This window comes from Cercospora kikuchii, assembly GCF_019650295.1.
Source record: "Cercospora kikuchii DNA, contig_00009, whole genome shotgun sequence".
Lineage (NCBI taxonomy): Eukaryota > Fungi > Ascomycota > Dothideomycetes > Mycosphaerellales > Mycosphaerellaceae > Cercospora > Cercospora kikuchii.
The window spans coordinates 2,226,764-2,253,051 of NW_025408590.1; the positions used below are offsets into that span (position 1 = coordinate 2,226,764).

The 26,288-nt window shown below is 53.3% G+C and overlaps 9 protein-coding genes across 9 annotated transcripts; 7 read left to right on the forward strand and 2 right to left on the reverse strand.

The window, feature by feature from the left end:
* Positions 1-853: 853 nt before the first annotated feature.
* On the forward strand, positions 854-2,555 carry CKM354_001295700 (uncharacterized protein; the record flags this gene model as incomplete). The annotated part of the gene is made up of 2 exons (XM_044808493.1): positions 854-899; positions 1,012-2,555. The coding sequence occupies 2 exons, from the start codon at positions 854-856 to the stop codon at positions 2,553-2,555; spliced, it is 1,590 nt and encodes a 529-aa protein (XP_044664428.1).
* Positions 2,556-3,067: 512 nt separating this feature from the next.
* On the forward strand, positions 3,068-3,927 carry CKM354_001295800 (uncharacterized protein; the record flags this gene model as incomplete). The annotated part of the gene is made up of 3 exons (XM_044808494.1): positions 3,068-3,247; positions 3,373-3,660; positions 3,712-3,927. 3 exons carry the CDS (start codon positions 3,068-3,070, stop codon positions 3,925-3,927), a joined length of 684 nt encoding a protein of 227 aa, XP_044664429.1.
* Positions 3,928-4,490: 563 nt separating this feature from the next.
* CKM354_001295900 (uncharacterized protein) lies at positions 4,491-6,003 on the forward strand (the record flags this gene model as incomplete). Its single annotated transcript, XM_044808495.1, has 2 exons — positions 4,491-4,596; positions 4,649-6,003. 2 exons carry the CDS (start codon positions 4,491-4,493, stop codon positions 6,001-6,003), a joined length of 1,461 nt encoding a protein of 486 aa, XP_044664430.1.
* A 383-nt stretch (positions 6,004-6,386) lies between these two features.
* CKM354_001296000 (uncharacterized protein) lies at positions 6,387-8,466 on the forward strand (the record flags this gene model as incomplete). Its single annotated transcript, XM_044808496.1, has 3 exons — positions 6,387-6,578; positions 6,919-7,475; positions 7,524-8,466. The coding sequence occupies 3 exons, from the start codon at positions 6,387-6,389 to the stop codon at positions 8,464-8,466; spliced, it is 1,692 nt and encodes a 563-aa protein (XP_044664431.1).
* Positions 8,467-9,898: 1,432 nt separating this feature from the next.
* Positions 9,899-11,779, forward strand: CKM354_001296100 (uncharacterized protein; the record flags this gene model as incomplete). The annotated part of the gene is made up of 3 exons (XM_044808497.1): positions 9,899-10,069; positions 10,135-10,812; positions 10,871-11,779. The coding sequence occupies 3 exons, from the start codon at positions 9,899-9,901 to the stop codon at positions 11,777-11,779; spliced, it is 1,758 nt and encodes a 585-aa protein (XP_044664432.1).
* Positions 11,780-14,217: 2,438 nt separating this feature from the next.
* CKM354_001296200 (uncharacterized protein) lies at positions 14,218-15,237 on the forward strand (the record flags this gene model as incomplete). The annotated part of the gene is made up of 1 exon (XM_044808498.1): positions 14,218-15,237. One exon carries the CDS (start codon positions 14,218-14,220, stop codon positions 15,235-15,237), a length of 1,020 nt encoding a protein of 339 aa, XP_044664433.1.
* Positions 15,238-16,713: 1,476 nt separating this feature from the next.
* Positions 16,714-21,295, reverse strand: CKM354_001296300 (uncharacterized protein; the record flags this gene model as incomplete). Its single annotated transcript, XM_044808499.1, has 6 exons — positions 16,714-19,309; positions 19,359-19,940; positions 20,001-20,025; positions 20,079-20,264; positions 20,340-20,477; positions 20,674-21,295. The coding sequence occupies 6 exons, from the start codon at positions 21,293-21,295 to the stop codon at positions 16,714-16,716; spliced, it is 4,149 nt and encodes a 1,382-aa protein (XP_044664434.1).
* A 1,256-nt stretch (positions 21,296-22,551) lies between these two features.
* Positions 22,552-23,220, reverse strand: CKM354_001296400 (uncharacterized protein; the record flags this gene model as incomplete). The annotated part of the gene is made up of 1 exon (XM_044808500.1): positions 22,552-23,220. One exon carries the CDS (start codon positions 23,218-23,220, stop codon positions 22,552-22,554), a length of 669 nt encoding a protein of 222 aa, XP_044664435.1.
* Positions 23,221-25,732: 2,512 nt separating this feature from the next.
* CKM354_001296500 (uncharacterized protein) lies at positions 25,733-26,086 on the forward strand (the record flags this gene model as incomplete). Its single annotated transcript, XM_044808501.1, has 1 exon — positions 25,733-26,086. One exon carries the CDS (start codon positions 25,733-25,735, stop codon positions 26,084-26,086), a length of 354 nt encoding a protein of 117 aa, XP_044664436.1.
* Positions 26,087-26,288: the final 202 nt, after the last annotated feature.

The window sequence follows — 26,288 nt, forward strand, 5'->3', positions numbered from 1 at the left end:
TCCGACTGTGCCTCAGGCGGAACTGCGAAGCCGGTCTGTCATTTGCGAGCGTAGCACTCCAGCCTCGCGAAGAGACTCGTTCCGGCGGAGATTTGCAGTGTTGTGAGACATCACGACGTGGTAGCGGATCGCGTGGCTTGGAGGAGATGCGTGGTTCGCGTTGTTTGGGTGCTGTTGGCACGAGGGAAGAGGAGAGAAGTCGAGAGCGGAGGAGGAAGTCGGGAAGGTGGGTCTCGGAAGCGCGTCGCCGACGAGCCGGGCATTGCGATCTTCCTCTTCAACCCGCAAAGCCGCCTTGTCTTTGCATTTCTTCAGCGACTTCACCTCACATGGTCTTTTGTGCCATCGACACCGGCGGCCGTCTGACAGCGACCTGCCATGCTGCGTCGCTGTGAAGCGTTGCGCTGGGTACCGGTCGTAGTACCGCTTGATATCTCCAGCTCACACCGGGATCACCCTGCCACTGCGACATTCCCAGCCTCACACAGGCGCAAACCGACAAGGCGAGAGTAGCATCGATGCTGTCGCAACAACTTGCAAGCACATCGCACAAGATGGAGGGAAAGCGCTCAGCACTCTCTGGCTGCGTCTATAACCATGAACAGGCGGGCTGCCGCGATAGGATAGCATTCAATGCACTGTGACGGAAGGCTAGCTGGCGCATGAGAAGATGGCACGTTGAAATAGGCTCTTCCGAGTCCTGGGGACTGTATGGTCAGTGCTGTACCAAGCCGGAAACAGGATGTCCATGCCCTAGACCGTGCGTGATTAGTGAGCTGTGGATCTAACTCATCCTCGACATTCGTGGTTGCAGTCTGCCAGATATTCTGCTTGTCAGTCTATACTGGCAACCATGAGAGCCTTCTGGATGTTGGTTACGTCCTTGATGACAGTAGGCGGTCGGGCGAGCGGCTTATCTGGCAGGTACGCTCTCGGAGGTGGGGACACATCCGACCGAGCAGAGGAGCCCTATTCTGCATGCTATCGAGACTTCATCTGACGGTAATGTAGGCCAGGGGCGTCATCCGGATTTGCCAGGCGGCGAAGTACCCTTGAAGCCATGGTACTATAACAGCACGTTCAAGCAGTTGATTGATCACAAGAATCCGCACGTAGGAACGTTCGACCAGGTCTACTTCTACGATACCACATATTGGCAAGGCCCAGAATCGCCAGTCGTATTCTTCACGCCGGGCGAGCTTAATGCAACGAAATACGCTCGATATCTGACCTCCAATTACACGACGGGCCATCTGGCTGAGCGCATTGGGGCAGCCACGATCGTGCTTGAACACCGCTATTGGGGCAATAGCACTCCTTTCACAACCTTCAGTACAGCAAACTTGACTTATCTCACGCTGGAGAACAGCATCAAAGACGTGACCCGCTTTGCTCGCGAAGTGCGGTTGCCATTTGCTCCGCAAGGCGGGAGCAATGCCCAGGACGTGCCATGGGTAATGATGGGCGCCAATTACTCCGGCGCACTTACCGCTGCCATTGCACGTGTAGACCCCGGAACGTTTTGGGCATATGCGGCGTCCAGTGCACCTGTGCAGGCCGTGTCGGACTTCTGGTCATATTATGTCCCCATCCAACGAGGCATGCCTCAAAATTGCAGCAAGGATGTATCACTAGTCATCGATCACATGGATGGCGTACTTATGCATGGTTCCGCGGAAGAACAGCGATCTCTCAAGAGTCATTTCGGCATGCAGGATGTTGAGCATAACGACGATTTCATGGCTGCCTTGGCATTGGGCCCATGGTCCTGGCAGGATGTTCAGTTCTACAACGACACGGGCTTTTGGAGATGGTGTGATTACATTGAGAACGCCGTCAACGCGACAATTAAGAACATTACCCTTCCTGGCGTGGAAGGCGTCGGCCTCGAAAAAGCTCTCGATCGCTACGCCGCTTGGTGGAAAGATGTCAAGCTACCGGATTTCTGCTCCACGCTCGAGTATCCTGAGTTCATCGGCACCAACAACACCCGCTGCTATGACACGTACAATGCTTCCTCGCCTTTATATACAGACACCTCGCCAGCTAACAAAGCCAATCGCCAATGGATGTGGATGACCTGCAATGAGCCCTTTGGCTACTGGCCGAACGGATCACCCCTTGGTCGACCTACTTTGGTGTCACGCCTCCTGACAACAGAGTATTTCACGCGCCAGTGTGGTCTCATGTTTCCTCCAGGCCCCAATGGAGAAACATATGGCCTCGCAGCAGGCCGGACAGAAGCTCAAGTCAACACCTATACTGGCGGCTGGACCAACATCAACACCAGTCGCCTGATTTTCGTGAATGGCGAATTCGACCCTTGGCGTGAGGCGAGTGTCTCGGCGGATGCGGAGTTTCGACCTGGAGGACCATTACAGAGTACCCCGCAAGTGCCTGTGGAGACTGTGCCAGGTGGCTTCCATGGCAGCGATATGAGGGTTCGGAATGGGGTCGTGAATGAGCGCGTGAAAGAGGTCCAGGAGAGAATTGTCAAGCGGTTGGAGGATTGGGTCAATGAGTGGCCGAAGAAGACGAAATATTATCATAGCTGATCGAAATCTCAAGCTGACCATCGTCGGAAGTGCCACAAACGTAGGGAGATATCACGCATTCCTGCATTGGAGATTCTCGGCAGCTCACACTCCACTCTGCTTTGACTGCGTGCGCGTCTCGTGCTCATCTCCTGACTTGACTTACGCATGCGCAGCAGCCCCAATGGACCAGTAGGACAAGCTTCTCCAAATAGGGTGCGACAGGAACCGGGTTTCTTAGACAACAGTCTTCGTCTTTCACGTGGCACACCCCGCGGGCAGCAGCAGGTGTTTGCATCGTACAGACAAGAAACTCGTGCTGTGCAACTATTTCTGAGACGAGAGAGTGGGACAATGTCCTTGTCCAGACTGATCTTCCTCTACTCAAGATATCTGCGTCGTCAGCAGCGCGCTGAAAGCAGAGGTGAAATCTGAAGTGAAGGCAATGCGCATGTGGCTTTAGCGCGACGCTAAAGTGAACTGTGCATGAGGACAAACACTGGCTTGGCTCGTTCAATTCTTCTCGCTCGAGTATGCGCACATTCCGTTTCTTCGACAACAACAGACCTGCACCTCTTTTTGTCAATCCGCCTCCGTCGCCCGCTGCGTCGTCTATCCACCTACGAACTTCGAATTCGCAAGCGATACTCGAGCGCAATACCAAGACCATGGAGAAGAAGAAGTTGGGCTCGCTCGTCGCGCGCGCTGTTCGGGTATGTGGCATCGGAGAATGTTTTTTTCTCCGCGACCAGTCGCAGTTCTCAGCTCGTTCGTTCGACTTTGAATACAAATGGGCGCCAGCGCGCCTTCTGAGACAGCGATACTAATGCGATCGCAGTTCTTCTCCGCCGCCATCGTTCTCGGCCTCTCGATCTCCATCTACAAGCACCTGAAGCACTTCCTGGGCTTGTGTCACGACTATTACGCCAAACGCGACTGCGGCAAAGCGGTCGATCCATGGACGCCAGTACACGCCTTCTCTGCTTGCGTGGGAGTCGTTGGTCTGCTCAGTGCTGCGATCGGCATCATTGCCACGGTTACGTCGCTCGGAGAGAAGAAGATCATGGGCTTGGTGACCACCATCCTGGACGTGCTCGCTACTCTCTTCTTCTTGGCTGGTGGAGTGGTAAGCGAACAACGCGTACTCCGGGGATGATATCTCTGACCAAATCACCAGACCTCTGCCGTCAAATACGCCGGCGACGTGATCCCATGCGACTCGCCAGCTAAGGAGCATATCTTGACCTTACCACCATGTTCTCGCGCTAGAGCTGCTACGGCCTTCCTCTTCGTCGGCCTGCTGGCTACGCTCGTCGCCTCGGCGCTCGCTTTCTTCAGTGGTCGAGCGAGCGGCAAGCGCTCTACTTCTGCGCCAGTCGGTCATGAGCTCTGAGGAGCTTGACTCCCATGTCAGCGATCTCTCAGAGGTGCCGCATCAACCCACGCGGAGGTTTTGGCTTCTCGTGGCTACAGGAGAAACGCGTTGCGCGCATTGGCGGATTCTTGGAACGTTGGGATTGCTTTTGCATCCGATTGAGAGGAACAGAGCTTTCTGAGATGGATTGATGATCGAGCAGTAGCAGCATACTTGATTTGCGAGAGATACACAATGCAGGCACTGCCGCAAAGATCGTAGACAGCCTAATACATTGCCTGTAAACCATGCCCAGTTCCTCTACACCCGTGCAGGCATCCGAGCGCGTCCGCGTCGCTTCAGATGATCACCTGGAGTCTGATATTGAGAGAATATTGAAATTCCGATGCACGGACACGGATTGACATGACCGCGATACGGCTTCTGTGGAAGGAATAGAAGTGAACGAAGGACGAAGTGACGCATGTGAAAGTGACCCCGCATCGGAACATCGGCACGCCGACCGGTGCCTGACAGCTCGATTCCAGCTCTCCAGCCCAGACATTCTCCCACCAGACATCCACATCAACTGCATCACCAACATGGCGCGCAAAGGCAGTGCTCCGGCGAGCGAGCCTGTCGCGGTGGAGACGGGCAATCTGCCTCCGCCGACATTCGATCTCGAGAACTGGGCCAACAACTACGAAGGTGTGCCACCTGCCACAATGCAAGACGACACCCACTGACATATATGATCTAGGCACGCTGCTCGCCTTTCGCCTCGCACATATCGCAATACGATGCCCCTCGCTCTCGAACCAAGCGCTTGCCATGGCCCTCGCCAAAGCCAAGGCCGGTCGAGACGTCCAACTCTACAATCGCCTGACCGAGCTCGCTGGTAACCTTGGCCTATCAGATCTGGCTAGTGTAGATGTGGATTGGGCATCGCAGAAAGATGAGGAGAATCGGAGGGAGCAGAGTCGCTTGGAAAGCGAGCTCAGGGGATATAAGAATAACCTGATCCGCGAAAGCATTCGCATGGGTCAAGAAGATCTGGCCACACACCTGCTTGAGACCGGAGGGCCCATTCCAGATCCCTCAAATCCGCAATCTGTCAGCACCTCCGGATACAATGCGGCGTTCCAGGCATTTGGAAAGATGCGCGACTACTGCACGATGCCCACGCACATGAACAGCATGTACCTGCGCCTGATCTACACATCCGTACTGCAAGCAGTGCAGGCTCAGCTGAACGGCGGCTTGGCCAATACACAATTCGGAGGGCTTCTCGCCAACGCAACGCGGCTGAGGAATAGCGGGAGTAAGGAAGAAGAAATGAAGCAGGTGATACCGATCTACCACGTTGGCACGGGCATCGCACACCTGGGGCACAGTGAGTATTATCAGGCTGCAGCGGCGTTTTTGCAGACACCCTTTGACTTCCACAACTCCGGGGTGGTACTGGGCCAGAACTTCGAGCGTACCGTGGCCAACGCCAACGATGTTGCAATCTACGGCGGGCTATGCGCCCTGGCGACCATGACCCGCGACGAGCTTATAGAGCGCGTGCTGGGAGGGCCGTTTCGGGCTTTTCTCGAACTAGAGCCACACATGCGCAAGGCCATCACACTGTACACGACAGCCAAGTACCAAGCGTGCATTGAGACACTCCGACGATACTACAGTGATTGGAGTCTGGACATCTTCCTCGGCGCAAAGGCGAGCAATTACCCTGGCTCGCACGTCGACCAGCTCTTCGCCCACATTCGTGAGCGCAGCATCACTGCATACTTTTCGCCCTTTTCCGAGGTCAGCCTCGCCGCGCTCGCCAACACCTTCCCACCGATTTCCAATGCACCCAACGCAATGGAGATGGAGATCCTGGGCATGATCCAGAGCGGAAGGCTCGATGCCAGGCTTGATGTCGTCAATGGTATCCTGGTCGCTCCTCGAACGGAGATTCGTGCCGCGACGCACCACGAAGCGAAGAAGACTGCAGAAGAGGTGGAGCGAACACTGCTGCTGCGGCTGCACAAGGTCAACATGGCTCTGGCGGGCTTGGAGATACCAAAAGCTAAGGGCAGTTGGTCAGAGTATCGAGGAGGTGGCTTCTAGACGATCAGATTGCTTCAAGCATGAACATGAGTTGCTTGATGTTGCATTTGCTTCTATACGGCATAGCGAGGCGTTTGGAGGACGGGCAATATGGGCAGCGGAGCAGAGGAGCTAGACGCTGCGGACCTCTAGATGATATGCGATCACGCGCTCAACGCATGAATAATGAGTGAACGAGATCCAGACCAGCCTCCTCACTTGCATAGCCCCATTGTCGCTTCATCGCCGCTTCGTGGTGCAACATCTCGAGCGCGAATCTAACGCGTCGGGTGGATCAGCCGTGCATCCCTGTCGCCGTCGCAGAAAGTTGCACACGCACCTGACGCGACTTTTGCTGGATCTCCTTCCTCGTCGATCGGCGTAAGCTGCATCAAGCAGCCACGATGGCGGAAGCTGGAAATGATGACAAGGCTGCAGCCGCTCCAGCTCCTCCATCGCCGGCGACGCTGGGAGGCAGCGCAGACTTCACCTTTACCTGCAACACCCCAATTGCGGGAAACTCCACAACAACAGAAACATGCTCCCAGGTCGAATCCGCGACTACTGCGTCGCCAGCGGGTGCAGAAAAGGGTGCGGTTGATGGGTTGGCGAGGCCTGTGAAGCTGCGTACTCCACAAGAAATTGCGGATGAATGCTTCCAATACGCCATGTTGCCAGTGGCGATCAAGCGCCCAGATTGAATCTGCAAGTGAGAAATGCGACAGTGAAGACTTCGTTCAAGCCACCAGATTCCGAGTGGGCGAAGATGCAGTAGAGATCTGGATCCACAACGAGCTGCTGGAAGACCGATGCGAGGTGTTCCACACAAAGCTAAAGAATGACAGCTTGCTCCGGAGAATCTCTGACGAAGATGATCGCCTGGAATGCACACCTCCTGGATGTGCTGCGTCGACATTTCGTCTCTTCGCAACCTAGCTGTACGCGAAACGCATCATTGCCCTACCGCTTGCGTACCGCGACCATCCAGATGATTTCGATCCGGAGAATTTGCAGCGCATGGTAGAAGGCTCCAAGATCTCCGTCGATCAGATCCATGACATTGACTTGGTGCGTCTCTACAAGTTCGCCCGCGATGAGGGTATCCATGAGCTCGCGAATCTGGCTGTGACCACGCTGTTCCTGCAAAATGATGAGAATGGCAGGACCACGTCAAAGGCGGCCATTTCTTTCTTACTGGACAATCTCCATCAAGATGATCCATTCTATACGCAGACGGTACACGAATGCTCCCGGCGTTTGACCTCGCAGAATATGGTGGCAAGTCTGGCCAACTTCCCTCCGCAATACGCCAAGCATGTTCTGCTGGCTATTCTGAAGCAGCGAGAAGATCTGGAAGGCAGTAAGGTTTCGAAGAACGAGCAAAGACGCCGGCGTTGCGAAGCGCATGTTCACGACACCAAGGAACAGAAGTCTGAATGCATGAAACAGCTCGCAAGCCGTGCACCGAGATCAATTTGGTGTAGCTCGACTCAGTAAGCCACACTCGATCGGAGCTCCAGAGCAATAGCTAACAGTAATAGTGACCTTTACGGCGCTGTCGCCGCGGTAGCAGTGGGCCCTGAAAAATTGCTATTCACAGTCCACAAAGGACTGGTATGCAAATATTCGACTTATTTCCACGGCGCATTCGGAACACACTATTGGACTGGATTCGTAGAGGCACAGCAAAATCGGGTTGATTTATCCGAAGAGACAGTTCGAGACTTCTCCACATTCATCAGGAGGTTGTATAGACGAGAGATCCTTCTCCCTGATCGCAAGGACTACGAGGACATCCGCAACTATGAAAAGGAAGCGGCGCAGACTTTCGGCATACTCTCGAGCGCGCAGAGCGCCGAATCGGACAATGTCGTCGCTACTGCAAACCCTGAGAAGGTCGGAGCCGCCAGTACTGTCGCTCGTCAGCACTGGGAGGCAGGAGACGAATCGCTCGACGATGAAGATGAAGACGAGGACTATGTCTACGGTCGTCCAATTCTTTCCCACCACCAATGGCTGCTTGTTGACCTTTTCGCTTTCGCGGATCGTAGAGGCGTCGTCGACCTCCGCAATGAAATTGTGACATTTCTGGCAAAGAAACGCGAGCAGGATTGGCCGCTCATATCCGCGGACTACGAGCTCGTCGAGAACATCTACAGTTCTCTGCCTCCCGGCTCGGGAATGCGTAGTTTTGTCGTCGATGAGGCTGTGTGGTGCTGGTCTGCGGAGGAGAATGACACAGATGCACTTGATTGTCTCCCGCCAGAGTTCAACGCTGCTTTCATCAAGACGGTGCTCGAACAAGACAAAGATGTTTCGATCTTGAAGACACCGTGGCGCCACGACTTGTGCAAATACCACAACCACAAAGATGAGCTCGAACTCATCGCTTGTCGGGAGGCACTTGGACCGTGGTATGAGGCCATGGGACTCAAGAGTCGCGATGAATCGCTTCGCAAACACAGTAAGGTCGACAAGCAATGATTTGTGGTCCTCCGCATATTGAAAATTGATCGACAACGTACATCTCTTTCTCCTCCAGGACATCAACGTCGAGGATTTCGATCAAAGCTAGCCAACACAACTCCTTTCCAAACAGCCGAAGACACACGCCGATGAGCTCAAAAAGGCGCAAGGTCAGCTGAAATGACACGTCCGAGATCATTCTCATCGTGAGGTTCAACCACGCCTGATGAGAGGGAGCCATGATCGTACCTTTCGCAATCCTCTTCTCCCGAATGTCCGTTCGTGGTGGAGCTGTACATCATTCTCCCACGCACTGCATGGCTAGCAGCTCGATCGTCGTCGTTGCGATGCCGTGATGAACCGGTAGGAGTTGATGTTGGACGCGCGGTCGTACGAAACCGAGCAGCGTACGAGGTATACGCGAGCATCAATCCTCATACATCAGCATAGAATTCACAGCTGTCACATGCGCTGAGGTCCAGCAATTGCCACTAGCGCACGCGGTCTACAGCTCGTCCGAGGCAGGTTCCAGTTTGGAGCTCTTCCGAGGGGCCAGCTTCACAGCCACTGCGGAGAGTGCACGCTGGAGGCATCTGGGCCGGAGAGTACCGGGCTTCGAGACTTCGGAAGTCGCACTTTGAGGTTTCTCCAGTCTGTTCTCAGACACAGTTGTTCTCGAAGCGCAACACCTTCTTCTTGGGCCGAGTTGGTTGTGTTTGTTGGCTTGTTATCGTCCCAGCCAGGCGGGCCGTGTACCAAATCAGACCAGCGACAGCGGTCGCAAAGTCAATTGAGCTCCCATGTCCGATGCATCATCCTTCATCAAAGACTGCGACACGCTGTCACCGAGTGGAATTGATTGCACTCGTATATGCCAGCAGGGCGACGCTGCAGTCTACCCTGTCGCTGCATAACTTGAACCACGGAATAGCGACGTTCGTCACGCTTTGTCTGTTTGAAAGGGATGGCATTGGCGTACGAAAGATCCAATCATAACGGCACAGCGAGCATTCCTCGCTCCGAAAGCACAGCCAATGATCGCTGGCGCATGATGAGGGGAGTCCCGAAGCAGCTGGCACCAGACCCAATCGATCGGCGTTAGTGAAAGCCTGCTGGGCGGCGATGAGTCTCCTTTGAGCAACAAAGCATCCGCTCGCTCGCGTGATTCGCTGCAGGTCGGGGGTGGGAACGAACGCACTGGCCGAGGCCTGGCTTGACCCTGCACGGTATCGCTTTAAGCTTTGAGGTTCGTGGGGACTCCAGCGTCGCCAAGCAGCCACTTTTCTGGAGATGCTGCGGCGGCGATGCGACGCGAGCACCGAGGCATCGATCTGGTGTACCTTTGTTTGCTCTATATGATGGCCAGATCATCTCCGCGCCCGGTTGTACTTCTTTGAAGGTCGTCGCCGCGAGCTCTGCCCTTTCTTTGCACCACCTGGATATCGCGACCATGGCCACGTACGACAAACACGCGGAAGCCGGCCACGGCACTGCGGCCAGCAGCAATGGCTCTCACGACATGGTGGAGGATCTCAACGGCAAGTTGGGATACGGCGAGGAGCGCGATGCACACAACCGCGCGGATATTCGCGAAGAGGACAATCCCAATGTCTACCCTCACGTAGGTAACACCCGCGCGTCGTGCGACCGGGAAGAAAATTGAGCGACAGCTGACCACGCGACCAGATGTGCTGGCAGCTCTTCGTGGCGTTGACTGCCATGTCCTTCCTCTGGGTCGGCTCACAAATTCCTCTTTATCTTTATGGATCTGTCCTGCCCGACATCTACGCCGAAATTGGAGGTGCCGATGGCAAATACCTATGGATGGTCATCGGATACTTGATTCCCAACTCTGCGCTCTGCCCCTTCGTCGGTGCGCTTTCTGATCTCTTCGGTCGTCGCTGGGTCGCAGCATTCGGCCAAGTATGTCTCCTCATCGGTCCCATCGTCGTCTCTACCGCACACGACATGAACGTGGCCATTGGCGGTATGGTCATCTGCGGTCTCGGCGCTGGATTCAACGAGCTGATCGCGCTCGCTGGTACTGCTGAGCTGGTTCCCGTCGCCAAGCGTGGTATGTACGTTGGACTGGTCGTCTTCACAATTCTGCCATTCTGCCCTTCACCACTCTGGGCACAACTCATCACGCAAGCTGCGGGTAACTGGCGATTCGTTGGTATTCTCGTCGGCGTCTGGAATCTCATCGGCCTGATCTTGGTCGTGTTCTTCTACAAGGATCCCGTTCGTCTGGAGGCTGCTCGCCCAGCCAAGGAGATTCTCCGCGAGATTGATTACATTGGTGGTCTTCTCAGCACATTCGGTGTTACTCTTTTCATGATGGGTCTGCAATGGGGTGCTCGTCAGGTGAGTAGAATGATGCATTTCGCGAAGCTAAAGGTGGCAGGCACTGACCTTTTCACAGTACGAGTGGGGCTCTCCTCACGTCCTCGTGCCCTTCATTCTCGGAATCCTCGTCATCATCAGCTTCTTCGTCTGGGAGATGAAGTTTGCCCCATATCCCATGGTTCCAGCTGGCGTCTTCAAGAAGGACAAGCGCACGATGATCGCCGCTCTCCTCATCACATTCTTCAGCGGTGGCAACTTCTTCGTGGTCTTGCTCTTCTGGCCAACCCAGGTCTACAATATGTACGGCAATGACCCCCTGCAAATCGGTATCAGGACACTACCCATTGGTTTCGGTATCATTTTCGGATCCGTGCTCAGCTTGGTCTTGTTCGGTGTCGCCAAAGGACGCACCACTGCACTCATGATCTTCTGGACCGCTCTCATGACGGCTTTCACCGGAGCCATGTCGATTGCCACCACCTCCAACTTGAACCCCACGGTCTACGCCATCCTCACACTTTCTGCCATCGGTATCGGTGCGGTCATCATTCCCATCTCGATTATCGCACAGGTCGTCGCTCCCGTCGAGTACATCGGTGTCGTTACCGCCGTCACCCTCTCGATCCGTTACATCGGAGGCGCCATCGGTTTCACCGCATACTACAACGCCTTCTTCCACAAGTTCGAGACTGAGTACGTCCTGCCAGCCGGCTTCAACGTCGCCGTCGCAGGTATCACATCCGATTATCCAACACTCTTCCGACTGCTCACTTTGGGCGCGCAAGCACAATATGCCGATCTCCGCGCATACATCGAGCAGAGCCCTCTCGTCTTCCGCAAGGACGTGGCATACGATATCATTATCGAGAATCTGCAAGAAGCTTTTGCGTTGGCATACCGATGGCCATATTGGATCAGTATTGCATTTGGTGTCATTTCTCTCATCTGCGCGTGCTTCATGCGTGATATTCGACACTACATGTAGAGGGGAACAGATCTAGGAGGAGGAAAATTTTGTACAGATGTTAATCATGACGAGGAATGATGATGACGAGTTTTTGTGAGGTGGAGATGTGGGAAAGAGGTAGGTCCACAGGTGGATCTGACAGAGATATCTAAGGCTATCTATCTGGAAAGGGAAGCGGGTCTCAAGGACATATTTCTAGTGGTATCTTGCATATGCAGCATCATGGCGAATGCATTTTTATGAAACTGAAGAGAACACTTCCTCGTCCACATATTCTCCAGATCTGATAACCCTCGAAGGCACTTCGATCACATTGACATGTAGAGGTGTCGTCTACAATCAGATCACTCATCAAAATAACAAGGCACCCAAGCAACGACGCCAGACGCCAGGCAAGATAAGCTTAAGAAAGTGGTTCCCTGCGTGGCAAGGAATAGGTGTTGGTTCACTAATCACATGCCTGGAAGGTTAGGGAAAGGTCTTGCTGGTATCTCATGAGCAATATCCAAATCGAGAAGTAGGTATCCTAGCGAGTTGCGAATGTCTTCATCTCATACTAATTCTGGGTTCAGGCTCGATGATGAGAGATAGCTCAATTGGTGACTTTGGGACATGTTGAGACAGCTCTCGAAGTCTGCGCCCATCTACTCCATGTGATGATGGATGCTTGCACATGTGAATTGTGCAAAAGAGCTCCGGGCTCGCGGATCTTCGTACGACCCGTTCGTACCCGATGCCGTGCTCTTGGTCATATGGGGAAGTTAACCAGAACATGTTGTGAAACGTGTGTGAGGCCGCTTTTTGAGGTCATGAGCTAGCGTGGGATGATATTCGGCAAATGGGATGGTAGTGCCAAGATCTGGAATGTCTGAGGCAGGAGCGTGGTTCTTGCCTTCCATCTTTCAATGGACACTCCTTCTCTGAACAACTTCGCAGATACATCAACATTGTCGACTACAGATTGAACCACGAATGGAGCACTGCTTCAGTGAATCGAGATGAGCTTGATGCGCTGAACCAGATCTGGATGATGATGACCGGAAGTACACGCGGCACTTCTTCAGCAACAACAGAACAGCAACTCCGAATACGCACTTCACGAACTTGTACGAGAGCACTGCTTGCGAGGAGATCGGGGATTGTACGTGGCCTACGAGCACATCAGCGGCAGTTGCATGTGGGTCGGTAAGTGGTCGAACTCGTCATGTCGATCTTCTTTTCAGGCCAGAGAAATTGCGGATCCGGATCTCATCAGACATGTTTGTGCAATCGGCGCGCAGCGACATTTTCAGTGGGAAAGCAAGGTAATACATCATTCAATGTGCACAGCGGACCTTGTGTACCCGAGCACGTTGGGCGCACGACTCGTGGGGTTCACAAATAGCGAACGGCAACCAGCAAACGGCATGCAGAATTGCGAATCTAAGCTCCGATATGTTTCAGATGCCGCCGACTGCATCCTTATACTGCAATCATCTTTGACGTGCAGAGCAGAGAACTGGAATCTCGAGACACTCGCACTGTCTCAGCAGCCGCATATACGCATAGCACCGCCATGTGGTGTGCCGTATACCATGGCAAGCTGTTCACAACACGGTCTGGCACATTTGACAGTTGCGAGGAGCCTAATAAGACGCCAGCAGCTCGACTTCATCGCCTCTGGTGCATATTTTGAATGGCCAACGTCGCAATTTGCGCCCGCGAAGACGGCGTCCAGACTCTGCGAGTCGCGGTGCCAATTGGAATGATGACCTGCAGTTGAGCGCCGAGTCGTCGAGACAGTCCGCCAGATGCATGATCGAGCGATTCGCACGTGCGAAGCTTTTGCCCTGCACGAAAGCCGTCCACGGCATTGCTCCCGGAGATGGCTCCACCTGTGCGCGCCACGCGGGTGATGAGATTATTGGCGGGCACAGAAGCAGCGGCAGCAGCGGACTCCGCCGCGCGTGGTATGCCCAGGTTTCGGGATCAGCAGCACGCAACCTCACGTCGTCGTCGGGCTGCGTATGGCCTGGGATGAGCTCGCAGGACGTCGTCGCAGAATCTGCAGCTCTCGGCCACCCGAGGCCGTCGCTTCGGTTGCCTCGCGACTTCGCGTGCACACCTCGTCGCATGGCTGCACGCCGGACGCGCGACGGCTGTGACGTTCTGTGGAGCAGTCGAGAACTTCTGGGCCACCCGTTCTGGCGCTGCACCGAAAACTCTACTCGCCACGATGTGCCACAACCGACGACGTGTGACACGGGAGTGCGCGTGCTGCCAGCGCTCCACTCTGTTCTCGTTGTGCCCGTTGCACGACATGCACCGCTGCCCGTTTGAGACGAACGTGCAACGCGATCACGGAGGCGTAGGGCGGTGACTTTTCCTCCTTCTGCTCCCCATTTGCCGGGTGGCTCTTCTCTCTGTCACACAGCTCTCCCACCATCTTTTCCTTCCTGTATCCTTCTCCATCCTATATGTCGCTGGCGGCAGACATGAGCTCCCACGACCGAGGGAGGGCGAATAGTGCCATTCGAGATGTATCTCCGGTGGGCGCATCTCGCTTCGAGAAGCCATACAATCCTCCTCCAGAGGTCAGGACAGTGAAGACCAACCACACCTCGGCTGCCAGTCCCACGACGCCCAATAGTGCTGGCACCAATTACAGCAGCTTCAGCAAGTTCTCGAGGCACACCGCTGCCGATTCTGTATTTTCAAATCGAACGATGGAGACAACGGCAACATCAGCGCCCTCGATCGTGTCGGCGGACGCAGGCTCAACAACGAGAGACAAGCAACTGGATGTTGTCTCTCCCGACGATTGGTTTGCTCGATTCCATTCCGACGACGATATTGGCGCAGCGGTTTCAGACGAATGTCCCGATCGAGCGACCCTCGCAGCAGTTCACGATATCCCGATTTACAATGCGGAAGGGAAAGGCATGCCCTTCGGCTCCCTCTACGATCCTGCCACTGCGACACATCAACGACAGTTAATCATTTTCGTGCGGCATTTCTACTGTGGAGCGTGTCAAGCATACCTCCAAGCTCTGACAGAATCCATCAGCATGCGAGAATACTTTTCGATACCAATTCCCACATCGATCATTGTCATCGGATGCGGCAAACCCGATTTGATCGCGCACTACAAAAAGTTCACGAATTGTCCCTTCCCGATGTTTGCCGACCCTTCGAGAATGCTCTTCAAAAAGCTGGGAATGAATATCAGTTTTAACATCGGAAGTTCACGGCCCGAGTACATGCAAGACATCAGTCCTGTTGCGTGGGCGAACGGACAAGTCAAGCAGATCCGGCACAGCTTGGGCGACCCGGAGGGTATTAGAAAGAGGGATGTGATTCGAGGCGGGAATCCATTTCAGATCGGGGGCGAGTTTTTGTTTGAAGATGGACAAGCGATCTGGTGCCATCGGATGAAGAATTACCGAAATCATGCCGAGGTCAAGGTTTTGAGGAAGTTGCTGGAGCTGGATGAGTGACAATCAACGAGGGCTTCTTCGATTGAGGATGGAGGAGCAAATGATAATCGTGAAGAGCAGGAGCAGGAGGCTGGCTACAGCAGAGTTGCGTCTTTGATTGAGGGGTATGGGAGTGAGCCACCATCTTCTCGTGGCTCGGATACTGGATCGACGGAGACTGTGATGCCAGATCGGACAGAAAACCCTGGATGAAGCAGGATCACGTTCCACGCATAGTGAAGCACTAAGATCTGGCCCAAATCAGATCTTGCCCGCCGGTTGGACTGTACGATGTGGCATGACGGCCCCGCAAAGATCTGGCGGATGCATATCCACGCCCGTTGAAAGCAAACAATTTGCAAACAGCACCCCCTAGACAGAGCCTCAGCGCCCACTTCGAGCCATCTTGGGCTCAGGATTGAGGGACAGCATCGTGCGCTGGAGCTCCGCCTGACATACAAGTCTGGCGTACTTAGGTGCAGAACACTTCGCCATGCCATTGGAATACTGAGGAGCAATCTGGGAGACCGAATATTCAAGAAGCTGTCACATTGAACGTGAGCCTATATCGACCTGGCAGTCGAGCGAACTTGATGAGACGGCAGTTGGGAGTGGGACGAGACGGCCACACGGGACAAACGGAGCTCTAGAGTGATAGAACACAGAAAGCAGAAGACAGCAGCTTTGAGATATTGGGGATCAACAGTGTTGTGCACACACACCCAGCAGTATAGCATATTGCACACCGATCTGGATTATCCGCGACCATAGTGCCTTGAAGAATCCATCCATTTCGTTTGGCCGTCGGCGCCATCAGAACTCCGATCATGCTCTTGGTCAATCGTGCTGGTGTCTTGTGCTGCTCATCGACGATATAATCCTTTTAATTCTGCGAGGACACGGAGGAGAAATGCAACGCTACCTGAATCTAACGCTATGAATAATCGTGAAAGATTGCGAATCAGACCGGTCAAGGAAGGGCGGCTGATCACCCATCTTCCGGCCCTGCAAAAGGAAAGCAAGGGGTAGAACCAGACCTCTACTTGACTTCGTGTTCGTGATACAATGGCTCTACAACCGGATGACTTCCACAACCGATTCGAAGAGAGCAACCCGAACGGTACAAGCAGACTTGTCTACGATAGCCTGTTACTGGAGTAGCTGGAGTGTGGTTGGCCGAGGCTCAAACTGGTTTTTGGGCCTGACGCCTTACCAGCCGCACACACTCTCGATTCGACGGGTCCGAGAAGAAAATGGGAACTCCTCACGCTTCTCTTGGTTACGTGCTCTCATGGCTGCGAGTTCCTGCCTTCCTCGCCTCTCGCGCACGTGCCTTACAGGTGCCCCGTGCACGTCCCATGCTTGAAGTTCCGTGCGCTCACGTTGTCGCTCAAGCGAGACCTGTCATGGCCTCCGGCCGTGGTTCAGCTTCGGGCAATACTCAACATCCAATGGCCTGCGCCTTTGCTACAGATCGTCACATCTCCTTTCTGTACTTTATTCCTCAGTCGAGCCATATGCAGACGTGCACTCTATCATCGCCATCGTTCTATCGAAAAAATCATCGCTAGACAGTCTCTCTAGGAGCTGCACTATCCTTTCATGACCCTGTGATCTGGCATAATCCAGCGCAGTCTGCCCCTTATGATCTGCTGCTTTGATGTCGGCGTTGCTCCTTGTTAAGAGAAGCTGCACCACCTTGTCGTGGCTTGAACTCGCAGCAGAGATCAATGCGGTTCGGCCGGCATGGTCGGCCGCGTCGACCTCGGCCTTGCCTTTCCCTAGTAGCAATTGCACTACGTGTTCGTGACCCCTCGATGCAGCGCAATGTAATGGAGTCTCGCCGTTGTTGTTCGCTGCATTAACATTGACGTTGCCAGTCTCAAGTAGGAGCCGCACGACCTTATCGTGACCCCAATATATAGCTAGGTAGAATGAAGTCTCGGCATTTTTGTCCGCTGCATTAACATCGACTTTGCCTGTTTCTAGGAGGAGCCGCACTACCCTGTCGTGGCCCTGATATGCAGCCTGGTGCAATGGAGTCTTGCCATCCTTGTCCACTGCATTAACGTCGACTTTGCCCGTTTCTAGGAGGAGCCGCACTACCTTGTCGTAGCCCGTATATGCAGCCTGGTGTAATGGGGTCTCGCCATCGTTTTCCGCCGCATTAACGTCGACTTTGCCTGTCTCTAGGAGGAGCTGTACAACCTTATCGCGGCCATAGCTTGCAGCTTGGTGCAACGGAATCTCGCCATCTTCGTCCGCTGCATTAACATCGACTTTGCCTGTCTCTATGAGGAGCTGTACTACTTTGTCGTGACCAAAACGTGCGGCCCAGTAGAACGGAGTCCGGCCATCTTTGGTCGCTGCATTAACGTCGACTTCGCCTGTATCTAGCAGGAGCTGCACTACCTTGTCGAGACCCCTAAGTGAAGCCCGGTACAATGGAGTCAGGCCATCTTTGTCTGTTGAATTGACAGCGCCTGTCTCTAGGAGTGGCCCCACAATCTCATCGTAGCTATTGTGTGCAGCCCACGACAGTATAGCGTCGTACCATTTATTCTGTTCATCAGAAGCGGCTTTGCTGATGTCTAGGAGCAGCTGCACTATCTTGTCATAACCATTCCGCGCAGCCCACGACAGTAGATCGTAATACCATTCCTTCTCTTCGTCGATGGCGGCTTTGCCAGTGTCCAGCAGAAGCTGCTTGACCTTGTCATGGCCGTGATAAACGGCCCAGTGGAGCAGAACCTGACAGAATGTCGCTTCTTCGTCAATCTCGAAACCTTCTGCCTCTAGTAAGGCTTTCACAATGTCATCATGGCCAGCCACCATCGCTACAAACAGTGCAGTACGCCCGTCCCGATTGCGGGCGTTCCAATCAAGGTTCATCGAAAGGATGGGCTGGAGGCAGTCCTCCGTTCCATTCTCTGCAATAAAGTGAAGTACATGCTGCCTTCTTGAAGGACACATTGCGTTCACGTTGCATATGTTGACAAGTTCCTCAATGATTGAAGCGAAGCCCTTTTTGGCTGCAACGTGTATGGCTAGCATTTGGCCATGTTGCGCAAGAGGGCTGTCGAAAACTTCTTTAGGCAGACGGCGGCGATGTTTTCGGACAACTTGCATAAGTGGCACGTGGTTGTTTGCTACCGCATACGCGAACATTTGTGAAAGGTGTGAGTTTGACGTCCGAGCGGCAGCTTTCCAAGGATGAATGCCATAAAAATCATTGCGTTCGATGGAAATCTCCTCGAAAAATTCTGCTGCCGTGTGTAAGTCGCTCTTTTGGTTTTCTTTGGCAAGCCATGGGAAATTTGCTGTAGCTGATGCGAGATTGGTGTTGCAGACCAACCAGTTTTCAATGGAGTAACGTAGAAAATTGGTGGTAGAAACCCTGGTTTTATTACGTCCGGGAACGGGCAAAACCGCTGTCATCTCTGCTGATTTCGAGCGAACTCCGATCAGGATCTTCTGGACCCATGCAACAGACTGTAGTACCTTAGGCTGAGGTACGACAAGCCTGGTCGGCGGTGGTCTCGAACCCAGCTCTCGGGAAGTTCTTTGCTTGATGTGAGACAAACAAAGTGATCCTAACGCAGTCCGGAATGTATTCTCGCTCCACTGGCCAGTCTCGACACATAGTGGCCACGATTCCTGGTGACTTGCTTTGGCCGCCAGCGAACGGAAGCGCTCAGAGAATATGAAGTCCCGCACTGTTGAGTGTACAGGTATAACGAGATGCTCGTCGGACTGTGCATTTGGTATGGCGCTTGTGTCCAGGGTAATTAGACCGGCCCCTGATTTTAGCAGCACATCTGCGAAGGGAATCTCGTCGGTGTCCACGTGACCGGTTTCTAAATCCATAGCTATCAGTTCTCCAAGAGCACCAATGCTCAAGGGGTTGGGCGCAGCGCAAGTCCAGAGAAACAGATTGGCCTTAATGGGACGCGCGGTGCCTCGCCTGTTTTCCAGACAGAGCGAGTATACAGCTTGAAGATCAGGCGGAATTTCATCGACGGCTTTCCTCACCTGGGCAGGGGTCTCACAGTCTTCCAAGATGATGTTCAGGACTAAATGGATCCAGAGGAACCTGAGCTTGTCAGAAATGCTGCGTATCTTCTTGCAGCATATGGACTCACATCCCATTAGCTTTCTGATGTAGCGTCACCTTGACTTCATCCCTCAACGACTCGTCGTACAGTACTTGGCCAGCACTGGATTTGCTGGCGATCCGCTCGTTAATATATGTGTCAATGTCGAATTGGTTGTGCAGGTGATCAATTCGGATTCTGTGGAAACCCTTGAAGCGAGGTGAAATATTCGCCTGGTCCTCACTAGTGATCAAGATCCTTGGCTGGACAAGTTTTAGAAGCCTCTCCAGCCAATGCCAGAGCTGCTTCACCTCCGCTGCTCTGCATTCATCAATGCCATCGATCACCAGAGTGATTTGCTGGAGTATTTGACAAAGTGGGACGACAAGATCTTCGAAGACTTGTGCGATGTGAGGTCTGGAAATGTCGTTGCCATATGCCGTTTCGAGAGCTGAAAGGATATCCCGGGAACTCGGCACGTCAATACCAATCAGGGTAGCGATGAGTTGCTTCGTCAGACTCTCGAAGAACGAAAGAGCCGTGTCGTCGTGGCTGTTGAAGAAGAACATTAACACAGCGGAAGATTCGCCGGATTTGAGGTTGGCATGACACTCGTCGATGACGGTAGTCCTATCAAAGTCAGCTGACAACCAAAGGGCGCGTACAATGCATCAGAGGGATTGGACGCACACAAGAGTACTCTTGCCCGAGCCGACTGTGCACCTGAATCAGCATTCTACCAAATGGCTGGTCATTGCCCGCTCACACCTTTACCCGAGAGCCACAGACGATGTTTCGCGGGATCTTCGGACAGCCAGGATTGAAAGTCTTCATGCTCGACTAACCACCTGGTTGTATTGTCAGCTTTCCTCCCCGATAGCCGCTGATATGTGGCGATCGGATCATCGTTGGATATCCTTTTGTAGATCTTCTCGAATCTGACACGACTGGAGTCTATACACAAGGCAAATCAGCACTCGATCGATGAAGTTATAAGTGCCACGTGACTGCCGGATGATGAGACCTTACCTGGTACTGTGAGGCTCTGAGAATGGCCGTACGAGCGTGAGATCCACTTTCGTAGAATGATAGAGTTCTCTTCCGAGAATGGTTTATGGTGTCGATGCCTCAGGGATAGTAGAGCCCACTGGTTATCCTCACTCTGTGCTAGGAACACGCGATCAAATCAGCAGTGGCTCTGATTACAGATCGTTTCTGCAAAACAACAGGACGCCCAGAGAAGTACTCGACAGAGTCGTCATTCGCTACGAAAACTGCCTCCTGGACCACGACAACACCGATATTGCTTTCTTTCCGCGAGGCGAGAATCAAGTACCGCGTTCAGGATTCTACTTGAACATACCTCCACCAAAATTGTATGTACCGCCCGATCCGGTGAACTGAAAGCCAGATCCGGAATTGACATTCTTGTCACCATGGAGAGTACCGATATTGTCGCCGTTGACATTGTGCATGTGGGTGGTCGTAGTTTCTGGGCATAATTCTTCCACGAGAGACTTGATGTCTTCAAGCAGAGCAGCGTTGTTGACGATCTTTCTCTGAGCCAGAAAGGTCAGATAGTCCGAGATTTCTTTCAACAGCGCTTCGGCGGTCTTGCCCTTGCCGCTGAGTACTGTCTTTGCGCCTTTCCACAGCCGTTCTGATCTGCCCGAGTCAGCCTTGGGATAGGCGCTCTGAAGCAGGTCGTGCAGTTCCTGGCAGGCTTGCTTGCACTTTTCGACCTCTCGTTCCGCGCTGGCCCACGTGTCCTTGTCTATATCTTTGAGAGCTCCCGCCTTGTGCTGAGCTTCCGCACTTTTGAGTATCTCCTCCACCGAAGGAAGCTTCTCTGACACCTTCTTGAGCGTTTTTGGAATGCCCGACTTGTCGTTGACAGCCTCATAAATCTCGATAGCTCTGTGGATGATCTCGATGACTCCAACGACTAGCGAGAAGACCGCAGCTCCGCCTTCAAGGCCTGACATGTTGAGAAGCTCCTCGAATCTGGCACATCACTTGTGCGCAATCGAGGTGTCGCAAATGAGGTGAGCCGGCCGTGCGCTGCGGTTTCAGTAGTGAGTCAATGTAGGAGACTCATGGGTCCAGCTTGCGATGCGACAAGGAAACGAGAGATGGCACGACGGGAAGTAGTGATAAAACCACATGTGCCAGCTGTGCGGGATAGTTGGGGCGGAGAGGTAACACCTCCTGGACACAGCCTTGTGGCGCCTGCAGATGCGCAATGAGCTGCAAGGCTCAATAGTCGAGACTCAGCTGGATGTCAATAAGGGTGTGGACTCCCGCTCGCGGCCCTTATGCTCCTCGCAGGTTGCGAGATGGAGTTGCTGCCCAGAGTGTCATGGAATTTTGTGCTGTCCTATCTTCATTGATCATATTCAGGCTTCGGGCCCGCAGCATTGCCCAGAAATTCCACGAATCAGCCACAATGCGGGGGCCGCAGCATCGAAACGACATGCACAACGACTGGAAGAGGTAAGCGCAAGGCTGAAAGCAAACCTGCTGATCATTGTGAGCCAATCCTCACGCGTTCAATGCGTCGAGTGGCAGACCAGAAGCGCGTCTCGTGCCAGCCGTAAATAATGTCGTGCGACGGTGCGAGGCCGCAGAGGTCGCTTTCATGCGTCTCCGACGCGTCACTATCTGTCAGCCTCTGGTGCCATAACAACGGCGCGAGTTGAACTTGGAGTTGATAGGGTCGAGGTCGTTGTTCGTCAGAGGGCGGCCAGGAAGTATTGGGAAGGTGGAGGTTGTGGTGGCGGTGGAAGAAAGAGAAGTTACCCGAATGCCAAGCTAATGATGCCTGAGGCAGCAGACGAAGTACTACAAAGTAAAGTACGATCAAATAGTGTACGTCACATTGGCACAATTCGTCTGTTTCAGAGTCTCTGAGATGGCGATCTGGCCGCTTTGGGGCCCCCTTATTGAAGCTATCGCATAGTGGAAGGCAAACCACTGTATTGCCCAGCCTTCCGTCCCACCCCCGCGCATGTTTCATGGCCTTACAGTGAGTATCGGTTGCCGTCCAGTACGCTATGTTGGGTTGATTCCTTCCAGCACAATGAGGAAGATTCAGAGTACTGGCAATTTTGATGCTTCGCCCACAGTATCCCACTCTTGATCACCCACCGCTTCGCTCATGGAGCACTGTCCTCTGCTCCTGGAGCATGTCGCCGAATATGAGCAGTAACTCACCCTCCCTTTTCAACCAGTAAAGAAAACCTTATGACTCGACCCTCAAGCCCTGCAGTCTGGCCCTCTTCACCCAACAGTGCCCATTGCGACATCCTTCGCACAGATCAATCAGGTGTGGTCTCTCACTGCGGCCTGAGCCCTGACGATCCTCCACATCGACTCCCGACCATTTCGCCAAACGGTACGCCACCCGATCTGCGTACACCCCCACATCCAGCTTGGGGCGACGACGGGAGTGACACTTCTCACAGCGCTGATAGTAAACTCTCACGTTGTACTTCTGCCCCTTGTACATGCGGATGGTGATGGCAACTTGCTTGCTCGTCCATTTGCGAAACCCACAAGCACTGCTGGTGCATACGAATGACCCGATGACAGGCGAGTCGAATTCGCGAACACACTTTCTGGAGTTGTCGCTTGCGAGGAAGCTGAAGGAGATGCCGTAATCTGCGAGGAAGCGCGTTACTTCGTCGTGCAGCGAGGGCCGCATGTCGAATGAGACCTGATTCGGCCTGACGGCTTTGTGATGGGCAGGCGAGGCTCGAATTTGTTGCGGGTGGGCCTCAGCGGAGGCGAAGTTGCGAATGCAGTCACGGCGGGCGACTGGCGCGGAATGGGCTGGAGAATCGCGGGTGTGTTGCTGCAGAGCCTGGTCGGAGGCGAACTGTCGATTGCATGGGACGCACGTCAGTGCCATGGTGAAGCGGATCCACTCGTTTTGGCGTCGTAGCTGAGGCGGCTGGCGGCGGATGGTTCGGTTGTTTGTGTATTGAAGATCGAACTGAAGCAGATTGAGCGTTTGACAACAACAGCAGAACCGGCACCCGGCTGATTTTCAACGTAACGCAAGCTTGCTCAGCGCGCCTAAGATCAGTCAGGTGCAAACGATGAGGCTGGGCGACGCCCGAAGCGAGCGCCTGCATGCAGCGGAGCGTGACGCATAGAATGACCGAGAACTCGGTCGAACGCAGAGCGAGCGTCCTGCATGTTCGACAAGACCATACAATCGATGCCAGTCTCCTTGCCTTTTGCTGATTATTAACTTTGCCGATGTTTTCTTTCTTCTGTATAATCTCCTGTGCCGACGTTTGCACTTCGAAGGATAGTTTATCCGCTAAGCAAGTGAAGCTGCCTTGCTCCATTTCCCCTTACCCACGCTGCTCATACTCGAGTATCTGAAGCTCCAATTCGTCCAGTGTGCTCTATCGCATGTGTCTCTCCTCGACCTGACCTTGTCTCTTCAGCCTCATGGAACAGAATGACAATGGGGGCATCGATTGTAAATCCGTCAGATATCAGCACTTTTCACGATCTCTGCTCATCGACTTCATTAGAGCGCTCTTGTTGTGCCGCTGTTTTCGACATCTTCCATGATTGCAACTCTCACTTTCCCTATTTCTACTGCTTTCTTTTCCCCGTTGGTCATCTGCCGTACTATTGCTCTATTGTCAATCCGTGCGTTTCTACTTTGTACTTATGTGGTCAGTGCATCACTCTCCAATCCCGACCCATCAGAAACACCTCAATTCTCCGACCTCGGCACATGACATGGCGAATGATCCTTCGTTCCAGAACAAACCTCCATTTCCTAAGGCGAGTGAGCCAAAAACCTAAAACTCCAAATATCCGTCACCTTACACTAAAACCAATACTTAGAACGCGAACTTCTGCCTGCAGCAGAGCGTAATGCAAAACGGTGTTGTCCCCTCCAAAGTACCTTTGATTCCTCTTGTCTATTCATTCTCGTGCTTCTCGTGCTTCTCGTGCTTGCCGTCTGCTCGAAGGCCCGTAGTATTCCGCTCCGCAGCCCACTCCCAGATCTTCTGGAAATCCCGACACTGATGAACAGTTTCCTGTTCCGCGGCATAAGCGTGGAGACTCGGCTCCCAATGTTGCCTAATCGGCGTCAGATCGCCGTGACACATGAGGACTTGTCGCAGATAGTCGATGCAATGGTCGCCGTGCATCAATTGATATTCATTCCTGGCACCGGGAATCACGGCGCCATCGTCAAAGTCGTAGATTAGATCACGGAGATACTTCTGGTGATGGGCAAGAATTCTGTCAGAAAATTTGCTTTTTTGTCAAGCATCAGAGAAACTGCTCCTTCGAAACTTACAAGACAATGCAGTTGGTGGAATAGTGAGAGGAGCACAACGTGATGTTCAGGATCGTTTCGAACCCTCGATGAACCACCATCTGAAAGGCGCGCGTTCTCTTCTTCCGTGATTGCGATCATGCCCACGTTCAGGATATGATGCCACGCTGCGTCGTTTTTCTTGTTCGGTCGGCCTTCGAATGCCGTATCCGGATCGCTCCCATCGTTGCGGTGGAAGCCGGCACGATCCAACGGGTGAGTCTCTAGCGCAGTAGGTGCGTCATTGTATATGACTTCGCATCGGCCCAGTCAGCTTCGTCGCATTGTAGTCTACAACGGGCTGGAAGTTTACCTTCGTTACCGAGAAAGAGAACTCCATTGGCGTCGCCTCTGGTTCTCACAGCTCGAATAAACAGCCACAGCAGGATACTGCACGAGAGCATCAAGAAAATTTTGCAAGTGCATCCAGGACATTTGCGCTGTGACCTGCCGGACCGTAGCTGGGCATCGATCGGGATTTCATCTGCTGCCAGCAGGTGTGCATTTTCAATGTTCGAGTTAAGATCAACTCGTTTCGGAGCAAACATCGTCAATGCACTCTCCTGGATCTTCTGGAATCGCAAGATCATGTTTATCCTGTCCGTCTACGCGCGATGCGATCGAGTTGAGGCAGTTGCATGATGTACGTGACCTTTCTGGAATGCCAAGTGCTGGGGCTAGGAACCTGCACGACTTCGGTATATTTGCTCCGGGGAACGGAAAATATTACCATAAGGGTGAGCATGTCTTTTTCCGAGCTGAGGTCGATGATCACTAGGATCTGGACAGCCCAAATCGTTGCTGGATCTATGTTCCGAATCTTGACTCGGATTCGACGATCCTTCGGCTCAAGTCATGTCTTATTCTTAGCTAGGACTGTAGCACACCATTTCGCATGGGAAATAGCCAACATCGTGAAGATTTATTCCGAGTAATGAGATGGCCGGCAGGACATGCCAAAATATTGGAACGAAGACTTATAAAGCTGTTGACCGTAAAGCCCATTGTCACACACCTTTACGCCAAAACAAAAACAAATTCAGTGTTTTCAAAGAAATCAAACCAAGACAAGATGCGCATCAAACATACCTGTGCAATCCTCTCGCTCTCTCTGAGCTCCGTCTTCGCCGCACCAATGCCAAACGAGGACGTTGCGAAGCCCGACTACCAGTACCTTGTGAAGAAAGGCGTCGAAGATGTCGCCAAGCCTGACTACCAGTACTTAGTCAAGAAGCACGAAGAAGATGTAGCAAAACCCGACTACCAATACTTGGTCAAGAAAGACGAAGAGGATGTGGCCAAACCCGACTACCAATACTTGGTCAAGAAGCACGAAGAGGATGTGGCCAAGCCAGATTACCAGTATCTCGTGAGGAAGGGCGCTGGAGAGGATGTCGCAAAACCGGATTATCAATACCTGGTGTGAAGTAGTTCTGAGCCGCGCGATCGAACCGAATAGCGAGACGATCGAGGCGCACGCATTGAGTGGGCGAGTCGTGCTTCAGGGATAAGTCAGGTTGCAGTAGTTGGCAGATAGTGACCCACAAGCCGACACTTTCGTCATCTTGTAAACAATGGTGCAAAATCGGATCAAACAAGCGTAGGAATTATCCAAACACTTAGTGAGC